This window comes from Meleagris gallopavo, chromosome 10 (genome assembly GCF_905368555.1).
Source record: "Meleagris gallopavo chromosome 10, MGAL_WU_HG_1.1, whole genome shotgun sequence".
Classification (NCBI taxonomy): domain Eukaryota; kingdom Metazoa; phylum Chordata; class Aves; order Galliformes; family Phasianidae; genus Meleagris; species Meleagris gallopavo.
The window spans coordinates 20,770,146-20,788,255 of NC_139413.1; the positions used below are offsets into that span (position 1 = coordinate 20,770,146).

Genomic DNA, 18,110 nt, shown 5'->3' on the forward strand with positions numbered 1-18,110 from the left:
GTTTTTGTATTGCTGCCTTCAGGTCCCAGGTGCTTTGGATGTGTACCTGCATCTGAAGTGCACCAGGGATGCTCCAGGCCTAGAAGGACAGAGGCTTGTGTCCGTGTGTGTGACACAATGCCAGGGTGGTGGCTGGGGGGGGTCACTGTTTGCTTACATTGCTGCCTTGACTACCCAGCAGTCACTGGATCTGGCTGGAGATGCATTGGGACCAACCAGTTTCCTACTTGCTGTCTCAGTATTAATGAATGCAGTTGTGTTCATGACACAAACTTTATTGACATGTTCAGGTTTTTTATGAACTTTGTGAGTTTGTTTGAACTCCCCGTGTTTTCTTGGGCAGTTGACCAGTTTGGATTGCTGTAATCTTTGCAATGTCTAAAGGTAATGTTTTATTAGAAAGAAAATACAATTTTCCCAAATTGTACCTAAATTTGAAGAGTAATTTCCTCTGCAAACTAAATTTGCAACACCAGCTTTTAATTTCAGATGCAAATTTTGGTACTAATTCTTCCCTACTGTCAGACATCTGTACCAAATGTATCTTTATAGTGCATGTCTGGGGGAGAATGAGCCTGGAGACATAAGAAGCATTAAAAATAATGATTACCCAGAGTATATTCAGTAAAAACAGTGTTTTTTTTTTTTTACCCCAAAATAGCATATTTTGATGGCTGTAAAGATTTCTGTGTCATCAAAGACCAAATACTGGCCTTGTTGCGTAAGATTAATTACAGTTAGATATGGGGAGGGGCGAGGGGTGGGACAACAGTAAAAAATTTGAATAATTCAGATATTACCAACTGCTGTTTTGATGGTAGTAGGTGCTGACAGGAGATGGTATGAACCGTAAAGTTGTATGTCTGTCTGAATGAAATATGGTGAGCAAGATAACAGTGTGTGATAAAGACACGTGCCAGGCTGTTACCGTGGACTTTATTCCTTTTAGTGTATTTTAAAGGAATATTCCCCCCACTCAAAGGTATAAACCTCTGCAGCCCTAGGAGCTTCACAGGGTATTTCATTAAATAACAGTTTACCTTACCCCTGGCTTCTTGACAAAATAACACTTAAACACACCAAGGCATCTCTCTGGGAGGATGTGCCGGATGCCAGTTTATATTGGCCTCTACTTCTGTTCTTTTTAAACTGTAATAACAGTTGGAAATAACAAATTTGATAGCAGGAAGAGAAAATGCGAGCTGCCTGATGTCTTTATCCTGTTCTGCCCAAGTGCTTTATCTGTGGAGGAGCGGAGGACAACATTTGGTTGCTGCCCATCTTGGAGGGTGGGCATTTCTGCTGGGGTCTGTGCTGGGCCTCAATGTGGAGAAGCCAAAGGAGAAAGAAGCAGTTCTGGGAAGGGGTGAGAAGTTCTGCTACGTTCGTGCTCTGGCTTGGGTCTGTAGGCAGCGTAAGGGATGGTGCCTTCCTGAATACTTCCTGCTGTGATATTTTTGTAGCTGGGGAGGTGGCATGCACTGCCTGCTCCATCCTTCTGCATGGGGCACGGGCTGCAAAAATAACCCAGAGCTCTCAGCTGTCCGTGGGGCTGGCCCTGGGGGAGGGATCTGCTGAGTCCTTCCTGCGGGGTTCTGTGGGATGCTGCTGCTTGTACCCGAGGCTTTAAGAGTGATTTGGGAGCATTGTTCTTATCAAAGAAGCAAAGCCCCTCCAAAAAAAGGAATGCGCTCCGGGACCCCGGGCTAGTGGTCTGTGTTCCTGATGGGACTGGACTGCAGGGGCTGCGATCTATGCCTGCCACTGCCTGCAGATAAGGGCTGTAATTGGGAATCTGCTGTGATTGATGAGAGCTTGTGACAGCAGCAGCTTCCTATGCCTAAATATGGGCTTCAAGAAAATTGGCATAACGCTTTAAAATCTACCAAAGATACATATTTGGAAATTTTATTCGGAAAGCTGACTTCTTACAGAGAACGTGTTTTAGGAACAGTTGACATTAGGAGATAGATGCTTTCCGCAATACATGACACTGCTGTGGAGCTGATAGCAGCCACCATCTGCACACGGAGTGCCGGCGTGCGCGGTGCAGGGGAGCACTGTGCCCTGCTGAAGGACGTACATCCCCGTGCCCTGCTGCTCCCGGCCCGGTGCTGGCAGCCACGGAGCTGCGGCTGAGCAGAGCCGCACGGGGACTGTTTGAGTATGGAGTTCTGCACGTGCTGAAGGGGGTTGATTCTGATGGGACAGGTTCACGTGTTTGCTCGCCGGCAGAGAACAGCTGCTCTTTGCACCGCGGGTGACTCTGCAAAGGCTCAGGGTGCACGTGGGGACTCTGTTCCTATCGCGGTGTGAGTCTGCAAGCTGGCATGTGGGATTTGTGCCAACACCCTTTGGAGTGTGCCTTCACGTCGTGCCTGCCATGTGATTTGGAGAGAGCTGCCCCATGCAGTCCGGGAGAAGTTTGGTGATTTGCTGAGCGCCAAATTGGGCTTGCTGCTGTCAGCCCAGCAGCTCAGGTCGGTGAGTGTCTGACTCTTCTGTGCCTTCTGCCGTAAACCGGTGGGCTTTGTTGCCTTTCTCTGCATCGATCAATTCATAGAAGATTTTTTTTTTAATAATTACATGTTGGACGTGAGCCATGTGACTAATCTGGACTACTGCTGAACTCCTGAGGTCTCTGTGGCACTGGGGCACACGCAGCACTCGGGATCGCACTGATCGCTGTGTGCCCTGCGCTCTGGGTCTCCTCTCCTTGAAGCCTCTGGTTGGGGGCAGAACCACAGAGCACCGCAATGAAGCGGAGGAAGCAGAGGCTGGGAGCCCCGTCGCTGCGGATCCAGTAAGGGCTGCTGTGAGAAATGAGTTGCACTTAAACATTTCAAGTGGAGACGGTGAAGAAAACAAGGCAGGGTATTCTGTGCTAAGAAACGTTGCTTTTTGTTGCTCGAATTTATCCATCTTGCTTATTTGGCTATATGCAAAATTTCACTTTAAGAATTTTATTCACTTTGAGCATTTTATTTCTGTAGACCATTTACCATAAAGTATAGCCAGAAAAAAGAGCAATATTTAAATGTTTATATACGTTGTGCATTGTGTTTAAGTTTTGTAGCTGGTGTTGATTAATATAGTGAAGCTAAATGTTTGGAACTCCCTTTCTAATTAGATCACTCTTCCGAACCTAATAAGTACTTCAAAGAAAGCTGTCACAGGGCTCTAATCTAGAGAAATTTTTGCTACCTCTGTTGTCTTCTTAAACTAAGGCAACATATGAAAATCTCCAAATTTGAAGATTTAAAAAAAAAAATTATTGACATTGTAATGTGTTATTTCTACAAATTAAAATGAATCCTTTTCAATACTTTACAAACACTTTGGAATCTACTGGTGAGAATGGCAGTTTATTGATAGCGACGTTATTATTCCCATGGGTTACGGGAAGGAAGTCATCTATTTAGTGCTGTGTGTGTAAGCAGCAGGGTTAATGGAGCCTGCCCAGGGGTGGGAGGGGCGGGCAGGAGGCGGCTTAACCTCCGTCTGCAGCCTGCAGAGCCCACCAGCTGTCTAAGCAGAGATTGCTCCTGGGGAAGTTTGCCTGTACCTAAAGGTTGGTGACTGATAACAACTGTTTGGATTCAGTAGGGAGTTAAAAACACTAAACATTCACAGCAAACGTGCTCAGCTTCAGGACTTCTCATGGAGAATGTCTGAATACCCAACAAAAGTTGGAGCACGTCCCACATTTCCTTCTTGCTAGGCGTTATGTCTAAGGACAGCAAATAGAAACTTTTTTCATCCCTCCGTTGCAATCACAGTGATAGTTGTAACAATATGGCAGCACCAGTTTGTTCTAACGCTCGAGCACACTGAGCGCTGCCCAGCACTGCCCACATTTTAAAAAGGAAAAGGCCAAACGTACAGTGATAGCAGAGAGCAGCTGTGGCTGGTACTCTGTGTGCTGTGCTCCCTGTGTGCAGGAGGGATTGCATGGTTTTGAGGAGTAGGTGGTAGAGAACTTGCATTGAGCATAGGTGAATCGTAACACTGACTTCTACTGTTTAGGTATTAAATGTTTAATAACAGTTCTTTTGTAAGAACTTGATTATATTTACTTGATTATATGTAGTTACATGTAATTATGTGCAAAAAAAATCCCAAATACTCCAACCAGAGATGATTTATTTTTGGGTCAAACTGATGGTTCCATTTGGATTCCCTACACTGAGAAGTTAAAAGTGGTTGCATCGCTGCTTACGAAAGAAAATATGGTTAGAAGTAAGGTAGCAAGTTGTATAAATTTCCCAGATTAAAACACTCAGTTTCATTATTGTCAGTTAACCCAATGAGGGGTTCAGCTGAGCAGCCATTCCACACTGCCCTAACACCAGGTGACAGCCATCCTGTCCTGAACTTCTAGCTGATATGTTCGGCATGTAAGGATTCAACACAGGAACAAATGCAGTATATTGTTGCCTTTTTCAGATAACAGAAAGTTCCAAACATGTTATCTTGTCACTTTATGGGAATCTGGGCAGAAGGCTCTCATCATTTAATTGTATTTCACAATACTTTTTTTGGTTAAACCAGGATTTCTTTATAATATCAATATTAGTAAGTTAACTTTCCTTTATTTCCAGTGAAGGACATCTCATCGTGTATAGTTCAATAAAGTAGGTCTTAAAGCTTTTTCACGTTGATGTAGAAGTCTGTTTGCAGCTTCCAGAAAACAGCTACTTAGTGAAATGTTCTGTGCTCTCTGCTTACAAGAATACTTGTTGGCTGCTAACTCTAGGCACAATGTAATAGTTCAGTTTGCAGAACTGGGCACAGAGCTGGGAATCGGCCTTCTCAGCTGCAATCCTAATGCTGCTGTGGCTGTGCTATGAACGAGTCACATAACCTCTCTGTGCCTCAGTTTCTCCACCGCTCAATTAGAATAAACTCATTTTGCAGTGCTGCTCTCAGGCTTAACTAGCTGTTTTAAAACATTTTCAGTGCTAAACGTTGTCCTCAAGATAATGGTTTGTGTAATTCATGTTTTTGCTGTTGACTTTTTCTTTTGTTGCCATAGCTGTGGTGCAGAACCACGTCTCCCAAATTGCAGCCTGCGAAGGCTGTGCTGCAAATGGCCCGTGTCTGTCACTGGTGCCATTGCCAGCTTCGTTGATTTTTCCCAGCTAAAATTTGACTTTAACAGAATGGACAGTGGTGTGTGATCCAGGAAACCTGGGAATCACTAAAAAACAGGACTTGGGTAATTCCAGATCAGAAGATTTTGTAGTGGAAAAATAATATGGAATAGATGCTATATATTGACTGACAAGTACATTTTAGTTTGGGTGATAATTGACTGACTTAGTTTATTGTACTGATAGATAGAAGATAGAACATGTGTTTTGAAAGTTTTTTTCTCTTCCTTTTTATTGATGTGATAAACAGAAGATGTGATATTGACCCTGATTTATTTTCTTTTCCACCGTGGCACCTTGTCAGAATCTCCTCTTCTTTGTACTCCCACTGCCGAGGAAGTGATGTTCATCAGCACACGTTCTCTCCTACATCTGCTCCAGGTCTGCAGCACCTTAAATTCCCATTTAGTGCTGACTGTGCACTTGTCACTTCTCCTCTTGTATTTTACCTGAACTCACAAGCCCAGAGCAATCCGTCTAGCCCATGCTACAGCCATCCATTTCAGTGGAGGTAAGGAGAGGTATCAACTAGGAATTTCTAACCGTTTGGTGTTGCTGTAACCACTTATGAACTTAACAGCTTTTTTGTTCGAGAAAATAAAACCTAACAGACAGGCAGAGCCTGGTAATGTGTAATTTGCTTTCAGCCTTGTAGCGTATGGGTTTACGTTGTATTTCTACACGTTTTTTAATTAATTTGTAGTTTAAGGCCAGAAGATAAAATGAATGGAGCTCTGTCTGCCTGAGCGTGCACGCAATTTCCTGACTATACCTTTTGCTGCCTTACATGTGCCTGTTCAGCTTGTATGAAACAGCAGAGGAACCCCCACAGGTATCACTGATGTCAAGAAAAGCAACCTCAAAGTGCAGCAGCCTGGAGTGTGGCCCTTAAGAAGCCCTGCCTGGAGATATGGGTCTGTGCTAACCTACTGCACTCTGTTCTGTTCACTGTAAATCCTTGTTAACTTCTATGAGAACTCAACACTGAGGTCTATCTGCAATACAGTGTCCAAAAAGGATAATGAGTAAAATGAATCCTGCTGTCAGTACACTTAAATATGGGTAAGGAGTTTGTAAAGTGGGGGGAAAAAAAGTAAAATAAACAAAGGAAAAAAGGCCAATACAATTCAGTTTATACTGAGATGCTTGGGAGCTTGGCTGACTTTTCACATTCAGGATTAACTCTTGCTCTATGCTGCGCTGTTACAGAACTTTCAAGACCCCAGTGGAAACCTCTGGTTCCCTTACTAATAGTATTTAGTGGGATCGCCCCTGACAAAGGCTAACATGATCTAGAGATCTTTGTGTGTGCAATTATGAAATTGGAGCTAAGTGGTACCTGCTTAAAACTTGAGCCAGCAGAGAGCTGGTTTTGAAGCTCACATACTGTGCTGTGGAGGTAGCTGATCAAATTTCAGCTGCTCATCAGGTGGTAATGCAATAGCCTCTAAGCCTAGCCTGTTATTTCAGAGGGAGATTGCTCCTGCTGGCTGGCTCTGGGGGGAGTAACAAGAAAATGTGAAGTTTAGCTATTTTAGGCATCTGTCCCTCTAATGGAGAGAAATGCATATTGCACCTGTTGGGTGGAAATGGGGCTGTCAGCAAAGGATAGAGACGTTGTTCATGTCTGTTCTTGGCTTGTTGTGCATTGCCATGGGGAGAGGTGGCTGCCCACCTTGCTGCCGTTGCTGCCGTGCAGAATGGGAGCAGCTCTCCGTGCCGTTCTGATGAGCAGTGATGGAACAGCTGCCTCTTATTGTTTTAATGTCATTGTCACCAATATGATTGGGAATGAATTCTTGTTACGTAAAAGCTGCTATTGGCAGTTCCTTCGTAAGGGTGCTTAAAGGTGGCTGAATGCTGTTTAGAATTGTGAGGCTAATTAACAGTCTGGTAAGTGGTAATTAAATTAGATTATTAAAGTAGGTTGAGAACTGCTCCGTCTGTGAGGATATCTAATGATTATTTATTGTCTTCTAAAGCCTTTTTGGTGCTTACTGCTCTTTTTCCTCCGAGTGCTCCACTCTTCAGGCTTTTGGCATGGATCAATGTTATCATTAAGAATAATTCATAGAAAAATCACAGTATCAAGTTATATTTCACTGTTACTATGGTCTCTTCTTCTTGGTAATATTTTTCACATATGGGGACCTTCCAGCCATCTGCTCTTTAAATGATGAGTGGTTGATGATTCACAGAGACATAGCTCTGTGTAAGAGCTTAGGTCTACTATAATAACTTTTTATTTTTGTCTTCGTTGCTTTCACCTGTGCAGCTCTTGATCCAGCTTTATCCTGCCTTTGTTTGTTGTAGTTTTGTTTACTTGGTTACAGGGCCTGTGATAGCCATTGCTGCTTGCTTGGAGCAAAGGTTCATCCTGGCAAGTTATTGCTGTCATTGATCTGCACAGCTTAACACTCCTAGGTTAGCCAGGCAGTGGCTCATTTCCATCGCTGTGCAAATAATACTGGGAACTGGTGGAAAATGTACTGAAAGGTGTATGGCTTCATGCTAAACGTTCTTGTTTTTTACCATCAGTATACTGCATTTGCAAGTAGCTGTACAGTTTTCCCCTCTTTGTGTGGCACCTTTGATGTTCCTACATGGACAAATGAACAATTGTTAGATCATTTAGCATGTCAGTTAGCATGGAAGTGGCTTCCTGGCTTCAGGAAGAATCAATTGAGCTGAGAACAAAAGTACTTGATACACATAGCCTTTGAACAACTGAAAATAATGTAAAGCTTTTAAAGAGTAAAGGATGTGAAAGTGGCATGATTACAACAAAAATAAATAGATAGTAGATGAAATAAGACTGCTATTGTTGAGGCAGTCGTGGGTTGGAATTCAGATCGTGTGTCTTTAGGAAGAAAAGGGAATGGTGTCCAAAATTGAACTGAAGCTGTGGGCCTCATGTTTGCATTCTGGCTTGTGCTCATTTAGGGGTAGCCAGGAAGTCTAGTTAACCATGTTTCTCAGCTTGTCTTCTTTACGAGTTGGCGAGTCTTTGTGCACCCACATTAGTCCTTTAGTTCAATCTAAAGGTGGATTTACTGCAGTTCTTGATAATGAGTTGCTTTCAAGATACAGTGAATTTAATTGTTCTTGGAAGTGAGAAGCCTTGAGACTAAAGCAGCATGCGCTTCCCTCCATTCTGCGGAGCACTGCACTCTGTAACTCCCTCAGCAAGAGATAAATTACTTCCAGAAAGGGCCTCACTGAGATGTGGTGCCCTGGTTCTGCTTCTTGGCTCTGCTGGTGTGGTGGAATCTCAGTGGGAATTTCATTATCCTTTATCAAGGGAAGAGGTGGATTCCGTTGTATTACTCCAGGGACATTTTCTTATTATTTTGGTTATTTTGACTTCATGAGCTCATGCCAACTGTGGTACATGCTCTTATAGAGCTACATAATTGAGATTGTTCTTCTTTTCATTGAGATATTTTAGCCTTACTGTGTTGAGGCATTTTAGCCTTTCTAAAGTTTATTGATGATAACTATTGATTTTTTTTATAACTCTGAGGAATAGTTTTAAAGATTTTTGTTTGTAGCCTATGCAAGATGTGGTCACCATCTGAGATCCTTGCTGTAATAAAGCAAAACAGGAACCTAACCTTGCTCCAGAACGCTTAATTTCTGAGCCTGCCTTGATGTAAAGCCTTTCTTGTGTAGGCTGTCGCAGGGCTGAGGGCACAGCCAGGCCTTGAGGGTCTCATGTACCACAGTGAGCCCTCAGCTCAGCTGCACCCACCTTGCTGGGACATGCTGAGACACCTTGGGACTGGATGTCTCTCTTCTTTAAAATCTATCTGTGTGTCTTGGTGAGTGTTGTGTAACTAAAGACCTTCATCGCTGTAATTTCATTACCACAGTTTCTTAGAAAAATGGACTTTCTACAACAGTCACAGGAAGCTTTTGGTTTGAGGAGTGCATATGCTTTACAGCAACAGGGCAGCACCTGCAAACAGAAGTTCTGTTTTTCTAGGTAAGGTGAAAAACATTTCAGAATTCAAATTTGATGAGATTCTTAATGTTTTTGTTTTGAAATACCTCAAGGTGCGTCAAGAATTGGTGATAAGTTTCCTTTCTCTACTTAAACTTCATCTTAGTTGAAAGTCACTGATACAGCTTCTTGGTAAGTTTGTTTTAGTTAGTATCCTATTTGATGAATGTCAGCATTAATGAAAAGGGCTGTGTTCAGCTGCAATGACATTTGGGAATTGTTCTGGTTTGGCAACAGGTGACACCTTCCTGGATTAGTGCTTGATTTGGTGCAGGTTCTGTTTTCCTGACTTGCTGAATAGTGGGTCAGCATTTACTGCAAAGCAGCATAAGGAAACAGTGTAGATGAGAACTCAATAACAAGCAATGGAACAACTCTGTGACCGTGTCATTATGCCTTATATGAAATGGTGAATTCTGAGTTTATCATCTCTTTGCAACTGGACTGTAATGCACATCTTACTTTTAATGAATGAGTTTCCCAGAGTTCGTTTATTTTTAATGGATTTTTAAAATTTATTTTCTTTTGTACCAATGGTTATTCTTGGAAGTAGCAGATGGAGACTGAGACTACAAGTAGGAGATGGCGACTATGGGGAGTCTTGGGCCTTGTATTGAAGGAGTTTATGTACCTTGCCAGTAGCTCCGTAGCCTTGTTGGCTTACACCAGTGTGCAGCCGAGGGCTGAACTGGGAAACTGGTGATTCCAGCAGGTTGTCACATGCTGCACGGTGATGTTGGTAACAGCATCTGCATCTTGGTAAAGTTGTGGGGCCTGAGATACAGGCTGTGAGTGCCCCAGTGAAACCCGAGGATTTTCTGCCCTGTCATTTAACCACACACAGTTGCTCTCTCCTCTTGCACCCTGGGGGTTGTGTTGTGGGACAGTGGTGTCCATGCAGGAGGTGCTCACCTTCCCTTACCAAACTCAGCTTTATGCACTTTTTTCCATGTTGGACTGTATAATTTTTTCATGCAGAGGCACTGTAAATGCTGAAGTCCCCACGTCCCCCCCTGGGGCTGCAGCAGTGGAAGCGTTAAAGCCCAGGCTCGGAGCAGGAGGTGTGAATTCCTTGCTGCAGGCTGCCCTCTGCAACCACTGACGAAGCACCACCTGCAGGTCTGTGAGGCCAGAGGCTCTGGGAGGGGAGCATGTCCCTTTGCCTTGGTGAGCTAGAATGAACTTCACTGATAAGCTGAGTGATTCGTACCTGTTGTTTCTGGCTGTGCTATGAGGTGACCAGATACTACTTCTGCCTTTGTCTTGGAAACCTTTGAGTGTGCAAACAGGCTCACAGCACTAACAGGGAAGTACTAATCCCCAGCACCCAGTGCCAGTATAACAGACCTGAATCAGGCAGGAGCAGTGATTGCGTGACACAGCTGCTTGCATTTGCACAGGATTTCTTCTCAGAAGGAGCAGTGATGCAGTGGCACAGCTGCCCAGGGAGGTGGTGGGGTCACCTGGAGGTGCTCCAGAACCATGGAGATGTGGCACTGAGGGACGTGGTTGGCAGGCATGGTGGGGTGGGGTTGGACTGGGTGATCTTGGAAGTCTGTTCCAACCTTAATGAGTCTGTGATTCTGTATTCTTTTTTCAATCTCTCTTTTCTCCTGTCGGTGTTTTTTTTTTTTTCATCTAAAATATGTTTATCTTTTGTCTGCCAGATTCTCTTGCAGTCCCATCTCCCCATATCTCCTAAAATTTTGCTTCTTTGGCCAGTGTTTATTCTTCTGTCATTCAATCCCTGGTGTGGTACTTGAGAGCGCAATCTTCTAGCCTAGTTTACATTACACTGTCAGTATGAATTATTAACGTCCTAAAATAAAATCTTCGAACCATAATCTTTGCAGTGGTGAAAGAGCTCCGTGTGCTTTGTGTTCCTTCACCCCCTGCCCTCGCCTTGCTTTGGAGCCCCGTCCTTGGGGCAGGGATGTTACCGACCCGTGGTCAGGAGGGCATCGGAGCAGTGACACCTCTCTGGGTTGGAACAGGGATTTGTTTGCATTTAAAACAAAGAAGAGAAAGAAGTTATGGAAGCAGTACTTGGGTTCTTTTAGAAAACCACCCAATTTCCCACATGAATCAACACAAACGTTTAGTGGAAGCATTCCTTTAAGTCACACGTGTCAGCATTTCACTCGCAGAGAACTCGCGATCAGTTTGGACAAAATGGAGTTGGTTGCAGCTGCACCCTTGGCATGGAGGAGCTGCCCTGGAGACGTGTCCCAGCCTGCAGCCTCGGTCCGCGCGCAGCCTCCTGGCACCGCCATGGAGCGCAGCACCGGGACCTGTCGCTTCTGCAACTTCTCCCTCCTGCTTAGGAGTAAGGGCAGCGGCAGGGTGGGCCGCAGGACGCCGCGGTCCACTTTGTGCATACTGCTGCTGTAAGTGACCGCTGCTGGGAAGGACTTCGCTTTATCATTTCGCAAGTCTTGTTTGCTCCGCGGAGAGTGCGTTCTGTGGACAAGCAGGTGGTGCTCATTTACGGGTGTGATTCAGTGGTTGTGTAACAATATTTGAAGAGCTGAAAATATTATTTGGGTTTATTTCTAGTTTCATTTTTATAGATAACACAGAAGCCTACTTTTGTATCAAAAGTCCAGAAGGTGTTTGTTTTCTTTTGTCTACCAGGTCTGCACAGCGCTTGCTCTGCTGGTCAGAACCCGGGGAGCACGTAAGGAAATGTGAGATGGAGATACTTCTTTAGCTGTGTTTTCTTTTTTCCTTAGATCTGAGATATTTTAAAGGTTGGTTGGTGAGGGAAGGGGCTGTATTTCTTTTACTAATGTCTGAGCAGTGCTCTTATATACTTCTGTTATAATTTTTGCTAATTGTATCATTTGTTTATGCCATTTTCTAATGTGCTACAGTACAGTATAATAAAATCTAGAATTGCAAAATTTTAAATATTGTTTGCAATATTTTGAAATGAGGTTTTCATTGGAGGCTGCAGAAATCGTCGAGTTCCATATCTGTCTATTCTGTACTATTCCAAGCAAGGAATTAACTCTGGACAAATTTGTTGTAAGTTATTAGATCTGTCTCAGTGTTTCAAACTTCTGACATGTATGGCCCTATTTACTTTTATTTTTACATACCTATATAAATAAATATGTATCAGGTGAGGTTCTAAATATCGTGTAAATTTTAAGAAATGTTACTTTACTAATATATCACCTTTATAGGTTCCCCAGAGTTACTGTAAACCAGATTATAGAGGTGTATTGATCTGTAATTATACAGAAATCAGTGTTTCCATGCTTGTTCTTGTGTTCATCTGCCTTGCACATTGTGCATTTCTCAGAGGCTCACGACCTCAAGTAGTTTGTTTGCCTGCTGGTTGATGATATGTTATCACTGCTTTCCCAGACTTTCAGATTAAAGCTAAGCTTTTGCTGTGAAGATTGATATTATTCCAAAGGAATAACTAAAATAGGGACCGATTTCTGTTAAAAATTCATGGCCAAATTAGGATGCAGTTCTGCCTTAGAACTGGGTGAACTTTTTATCCTTTTTTTTTTTTTTTTTTTTTTTTTTTTTCTAATACCGGTACTCATGATGTTCCCTTGCATGGTTTGGATTTCTATGTATCATCTGCACCATGGCTTATTTTGTAAAGTCTATTCTTATCCCATGCTCTAACTTCATTAAGAATTTATGCTTGAAAATGTAAAATTCATCCTCTTAGTCTGTTCGCTGCATTAGCATTCCCCTTGCTCCCAGAATAACTCTTCTTAGCCAACATCCTACAAAATAAGCCTTTTGTTTCAGAAAAGCCATGGTAAATGCGAGGGCTTTACAGTATCCTTACCCTTTGAGCCTCAGTGTGTTAAACAAGCAGCGAGGAAATGAGCTGCGGGGTGGAAGTGCTGGCACTGAGCATGCAGGTCGGGACAGATAGGTGGAACTATACCAGAAACAAATCAGGTGGCAGCACTGTGTTGGGAGTTCAGGCTTGATTTGCCTCTGCATGATGTGCGGCCCAAAGGAGCAGCTCTCCTTCAGGCTGGCTGCCAGCCGTGCTGTGTTGCTCTTTGTCCTTTGTGGGCATGGTTTGTGGGTGTGGGTGATGCTTTGGTGGTTGGACTGGATGATCTTAGTGGTCTTTTCCAACCTTAATGATTCTGATTTGACATGGTGCTGCGGGATGAGTGCTACACTCTTGTGTAAGTGATGGGAGCCCTATTTGATATTGGAAGCCCTATTTGGTATTGGAAGCCGATGGCTGTGGTCTTGAGTAACAAAATCTGCCTGATTCACCCACTTATGTAGCTATGTTGTTTCCTCATCCTTACCATTTGCTTCTTTCACTTACCTTGGTTGTGTTGTCTCTGGTTGTAATCAACCACTTTTAAGTTCTTCACCCCTCCATCCCTACACAGCACAAAGTACCTTTGTTGCTGCTTTTTCTCTTTGTCCTTTCAATTCTGTACTGCAGTTTCCCCATAAAGTAGAGGATAGCAAACACCTGCTTTACAAATCTGCTTTGCTGAGGTCTTGTTGGAATGGTTTATGGCAACATCTGTCGAGGACTGTGTGTTATTGTGTATACAAGACCCCATTGGGCAGGGCAGGGAACGAGTGCTGGAGGAGCTCTGCAGAGAACAGGCAGAGATGTTGGTGCTGAGCTGCTTAGTGGAAGGGGCTGAGTACAGCGTGATGGGTTGATGGTTGGGTTTGATTATCTTAGAGGTCTTTTCCAACCTTAATGATTCTGTGATTCCTGTTTGCAAATACGGTTGCACAGTTAATTCAGTGTAACAGAGTCTTACAGGTTAGAAATAAATGTTTCAAGCACATCTTTTAAGTGCATGATGATAAATTATTCATGCTGAAGATGATAAAATGCCACAGTGGCAACAGGAGGCTCAATTTGTGTTTTCTTCTGACTGAGTTTTCATTGGCAGAGAGGGGGGAAAGTCTTTCCGAGAGGGTTTGGAGGTCAGAGCAGCACTGAGGTGCTCTGTTCTCACACAGTGGTCACCAGGTGTCTTCAAGAACATTTTGGATAAAACAAGAGGAGGTTTCTGTCTAAAAATGAAGTGACGTTTTTAAAACCAATGCTCAGTATTGTTATTTTCCAAGTGGCTCCTCGTTTCTTACAGCATTTGAATTGCATGTTGAGGGTGCATTTGATTAAATAGGATAACTGACATTTGAATCATACATGAAGAAAACAGCCTAGGAAAAGAACGTTAGTTCTAGTAACGCATTTAAAGAGACTAACTGACCTTTCCATGGCATTTGAGCCCAATCATCAATTTGCTGAGCTGGAAATCGCATTAAATGAATGTTGTATTGCAATAGCCAATATCTTACTAGTGCAGTTTGTGAGCGGAGTAAGGAATACTAGCAAACTAGAAAGCGGTATTTTTGTTAATAGGAATCCAAAGAGAGAATTTGAATAAACATTTTAGAATTTGGGGCACAATTAAGTTTGCATTTTAGCAATAAGTCTTTGTTATCAATCTTTAACAGTGCTTTAACAGGGTCACTGCTGTGCTGGAACACTGAAATGCATTAGCTAGCATTTCAGGCTATTCACTATGATGACAACCCCAGTTAGTTCAGTAACAGCGCCAGATTAAAGTTACATGAGAAGCTGGCAGCTTTTATTCTGGTATATGAGCATACAGTGCCTTATAGCTAATTCTGCCGCAGCTCAGCAAACGTTTCTGATCCTTTGAATCATTATCTAAACTAATGGAGGCTGTTATCTGCATGGGAAATGCACACCAGAGAGCAATTTGGTTATTCTTCACCCCAGGAAACCTGGTTGGTTTAATCTTGAGCAGCACAAGTCCTTTGGAGTCCTTCTGTATGGAGCTAGTGCTTGAAATCTGGGCACAGGTCTTTGGTTCTGTATTGGGTTGCAGTTGGGGTGCCTGGAGCTTGGCTGATTTCAGCCAAAAAATGAAGGAAGGGGAGATTGTGTGAGCTAGCAAGTAACAATAGAGACGTGGACCCTAAAGATTTATCCAGCTTTGCGTCCTCTGTCTGACTGCTGCTTACATGGCTCGAGATGGCAGCCTGCTCGGCACTTGGTAGGTCACTGTTCAAATAATAATGATGCCCCAAATAGCTCAGCACACGTCTTCCATGTATTTCTTTTTTTTTTTTTTTTCTTTTTCTTTTTACAGGAGCTGTGTTCTGATTTTTTTTTTTTTTTTTTTTAGATTTTTATATTTTAGAGGTATATAGGAAGAACTTCTTTCCTTTCTTCGCACTGAAGTTCAAAGTTTTCCACTGGAGTTATTACATATTACATGTTGTTCTGGCAACACCATAGCGATAGACAGCGGTTCTCTCTTCAGATCTTCATCAGTTTTATTTGTGTTAATTAATATTAGTTGCAATGCTTTTCTTCTCTTGCTAAGTATGCCATTTAAAGTTTAAACCAAAATTGAATAGACTGTATCTTCTGTTTTTGATGCCTCCAAACAATCCAGCTTTTGCTAGTAAAACAGTTTTAATTTTTAGATATTTCTAGTGCCTAATTTGTGTATTTGAGGTATGCAGCTATTCAAAAATGTCAACTGTGAGAGTACCACTTATTTTTGTGACACTTAATACAATGTAACTGTTCAAGTGATTGAATAATTAGGTAGGTTTTCCCAAGTAGTATTGCAACTGGTTTCTGTCACACCGTTTTCCTTTACTGCATGACTCAAGTTACTTTCATTTGAAATTTTGGGTACTTCAAATTTCATTCTATTTGAAATACTTTAAAAATTCAGTGAAAAAATGCTGTGGGAACCATTTCCTGATGAATAGTCCACCTAAAATCTGTCTGGTTGCAAGAGGTTTGACTTCTGCGATTCTCTTTTTAACATAATATCAGTGATCTCTTTGGGAAGTTCAGCTTACTTTTACAAGGACAGTTGTTATTTAAGATGGTCTTATTCTATGTGAACTTAAGGTCTGTAAGTCAGAAATGTGGCTGCTATGAAAGAAGCCTGGGAAGCAATGGGTTTCACGTGGACTGTTTGCTTAATTTTAATCCCATTTACTATCAGGCTTAATTTGTGTCCTACCCAGGTAATGGGGAAGGTGAGAAACTGGGAAGTCTTTGACGTGTGATATCCAGTGGGTTCCATGTCAGGGGGGCCCTGGATGTGATAGATGTGGTCAGCAGGGAAGCACTCCAGCATAGCAGGAGCTGCTGAACCCCTGGTCTTTCCTGAGGGTAATTTGGGCGTGAATTGGATGAAGGAGATGAATGGAAAATAAACACCCTGAATGGCAAGTGGGAGTGTTTCATAAGGAAGGCTGTTTCTTCAGGCTGGGAATAGCTCATGTTTGGGAATTCACAAAGACATATTATCTCATTTATGAGTTAAATGAAGTAGAAAGCTCATCTGGTAACATGTTTGTGTTTGTGGTATTTTTGTTGGCATGCAGAAGGCTGTGATTTTGAACCAGTGAGAAGTCTCTAGACTTACTTCTGCAAAAAGTTTTGCTTATCATACAGAGACAATAATATAGTCGCTTAGAGGGATTTCATTTGTCATTAGCAAATACTTACGCTTTTAACTTTTTTATTACTAGAATGCATTCTTCAAATGTTGACACTGTAATACTTTAGGATAGGACATATTTTTGAAAGTTTTTGATAGTTTCAGTGTGTTCTGCTATTCTAGTAAGAATGCTGCATCTCATCAGCACTCATCACTGCTTACCTGTATTTTTCAGTCTATTCTGAACCTCTCTGTATTAACCACCAGGGAACTGTCCCAAAATGCACACTTTGCTGATGCCAATGTGCAAGGTGAGGTTTTTTATTGGTGTGTGGAACACACGTTGTGAAAAGCAAGGACAAAGAAGGGTTAAAGAAATTCCTGCTCTTTGCAAACCATGTTATGTAATTTCCAAAGTGTTTATTGCAATTTGTGGGCTCTGCAGAACCATGTGGATAGCATCACTGCTGCCGCTTCCCTGCCCAGCTGGGGGGCCCTGGGTGCCCCCCGAGCACTGAGAGTGAGCAGAGTTTCAGCTGATTGATGCTGCCATTGGTGTCCATGGAGAATATTCTCCTAAAATGGCTTCGCCTTTTTGTGCCTTCTCTGTAGGGAATGTAAAAATGTTGCATGGTATGTCTTTTTCCAGTCACTTTTTGGAGAAAAAGACACAATGAATATGAAGTTAGGGGGATTTAGCTAGTTTTAGTTTATTTGCTGTCTAAGCATTCTGGAATTTCTTTTTGCTGTCAGGTCTACTTTGTTGGTTAATGAAGAGCTTTTTGTCTCCATTACTGCTTGGAAATTTCAGTTCACATTTCAGCTGATGGTGTGAATCCGACTATTTGTAAACCTGTTTGCAAACAAGTTTGTTGGTCATGTGGTACCCTGAGTATAATGCTGTGATGCTGTTCTTTGGTTTATAGACTTGACTGGTATGTGTTATTTCTTGGACTGGTGATGCACTTGCATCTTGCACTTGCACTTGCATGTGCTGCCCGGGGAGTGGTGGGGTCACGGGTGTTTGAGATGTGGCTCTGAGGGACTTGGTCAGTGGGCATGGTGGGGTGGGCTGAGGTTGGGTTAGGTGATCTTAGAGGTCTTTTCCCACCTTGATGATTCTGTGATCCGTAAATTATTGTGCTGCTTCTTTCTGATCAGCAATAGATAGGGGCAGAGCTTTACCTGGTCGCACTCTAAATGAAATCAAAGTAGAAGGTGATGGAGATCCTTTTGATGCAAGTGTCTAAACAGGCTGGAAGGGGTGGCCATGTTGGACATACCTCTGCTATCTGCAGCATGCAAAGTTGCATTTTGTGTTTTGAAGCTCAGATGGGAGGAGATGCTTTGCTGAATCTGGTGTGAGTTTTGATAAATGTGTGTATTAAAAACCGTTTTTATGCATTAGTTAGGAAGGTCATTTAATTCTTTCATGCAATTCTGTGGAAAGTTAATGAGAGCCTAGTGGGATTCCTTCCTCCCGGCCATTTCCAT

At 42.7% G+C, this 18,110-nt stretch overlaps 1 protein-coding gene across 14 annotated transcripts in view; it reads left to right on the forward strand.

Annotated features, from left to right (window-relative positions):
• The window catches only part of MAST2 (microtubule associated serine/threonine kinase 2), a 164,164-nt gene that overhangs the window by 73,951 nt on the left and 72,103 nt on the right, over nucleotides 1–18,110 (forward strand). For 7 of the 14 annotated variants that reach the window (XM_085232021.1, XM_085232022.1, XM_085232023.1 and 4 more), the window contains one exon: nucleotides 5,458–5,664. The exons of 5 other annotated variants lie outside the window; for them this stretch is intronic. In XM_085232021.1, coding sequence (XP_085088147.1) covers nucleotides 5,458–5,664 — 207 coding nt within the window. Of the gene's footprint in view, nucleotides 1–1,663; nucleotides 2,804–4,601; nucleotides 4,635–5,457; nucleotides 5,665–18,110 lie in introns of those variants that run through there. 2 more of the 14 variants (XM_085232027.1, XM_085232031.1) reach the window with 2 other exon arrangements.